The 1,008-nt window shown below is 40.7% G+C and overlaps 1 protein-coding gene across 1 annotated transcript in view; it reads left to right on the forward strand.

The window, feature by feature from the left end:
• The window catches only part of LOC107701574 (AFG3-like protein 1), a gene marked incomplete at its 5' end in the record, with an annotated part of 12,712 nt that overhangs the window by 1,944 nt on the left and 9,760 nt on the right, over positions 1 to 1,008 (forward strand). The window contains 3 exon segments of the mRNA XM_016503616.1: positions 123 to 272; positions 489 to 563; positions 640 to 764. Of these exon segments, the coding sequence (XP_016359102.1) occupies positions 123 to 272; positions 489 to 563; positions 640 to 764 (350 nt within the window).

The raw sequence follows: 1,008 nt of genomic DNA on the forward strand, positions 1-1,008 counted from the left end.
CTATTAAGGTAATGTTTTTTTTTTTTTTTATCTTCGTGAAAAAATCTAAAAAATAGAAAAGAAAGTGTTTTAGCATTATTGCGGTAAAATTGAGGCATGTGTGTTTTTAATACGTCACTCAGGGAGACGTACCTTGGGACAATAAGGATTTCCGCTATATTTTGATCACAATGGGAGGCGTTGCGTCCGTCCTGCTGTTCCTCTACCTCAGAAATCCAGACCGAGAGATTACCTGGAAGGATTTTGTCCATCGCTACCTGGACAGAGGACTGGTGAGAACAATGTCTGTGGTTTACAGGAAAGAGTTATGGCTTCTGAATGCAGAATATAGCTTCTCAATAAGCTATAGACGTGTGTAGAATGTTGGCTGTGTTGTGTGTCTTTTGCTCAATAATGAACACATTTCAAAGGTCTTCAAGGGTCACACGGTGAAGTGCTGTTGTGTCATTTTTAGCACTGAAACACTCTTTTTTTTCTGCTTCTTTCAGGTTGACCAGTTAGAGGTGGTGAACAAACAGTTTGTGAGGGTCATCCTGGTCCCCGGGGCTGACAGCTCTGAAGCAGTGAGCTCCAATCATTCGTTGTGCAGAAGCTCATATCTTTGTGGAGTGGCACTGATATGTTGTTGTGTACCTTCAGAGCTACGTGTGGTTTAACATCGGCAGTGTGGACACGTTTGAGAGGAATCTGGAAGCTGCTCACTATGAGCTGGGTCTGGAGCCGTCCCATAGAGCAGCAGTGGTCTACACCTCCGAAAGTGACGGGTGACTCTTCTGTTTATACATTATTTTCATTTTACATACATACATAATACACTACTGTTCAAAAGTTTGGGGTAAGATTTTCTTGAATGCTCAGCAAGGCTGCATTTATTTGCTCAAAAATACTGTAAAAAATTGTGAAATATTATTACAATTTCTGTTTTCTATGTGAATGTGTTAAACTGTAATGTATTTCTGTGATGCGCAGCTGTATTTTCAGCATCATTACTCCAGTCTTCAGTGTCAC

Source organism: Sinocyclocheilus anshuiensis, unplaced genomic scaffold (genome assembly GCF_001515605.1).
Source record: "Sinocyclocheilus anshuiensis isolate Anshui unplaced genomic scaffold, SAMN03320099.WGS_v1.1 scaffold4299, whole genome shotgun sequence".
Lineage (NCBI taxonomy): Eukaryota > Metazoa > Chordata > Actinopteri > Cypriniformes > Cyprinidae > Sinocyclocheilus > Sinocyclocheilus anshuiensis.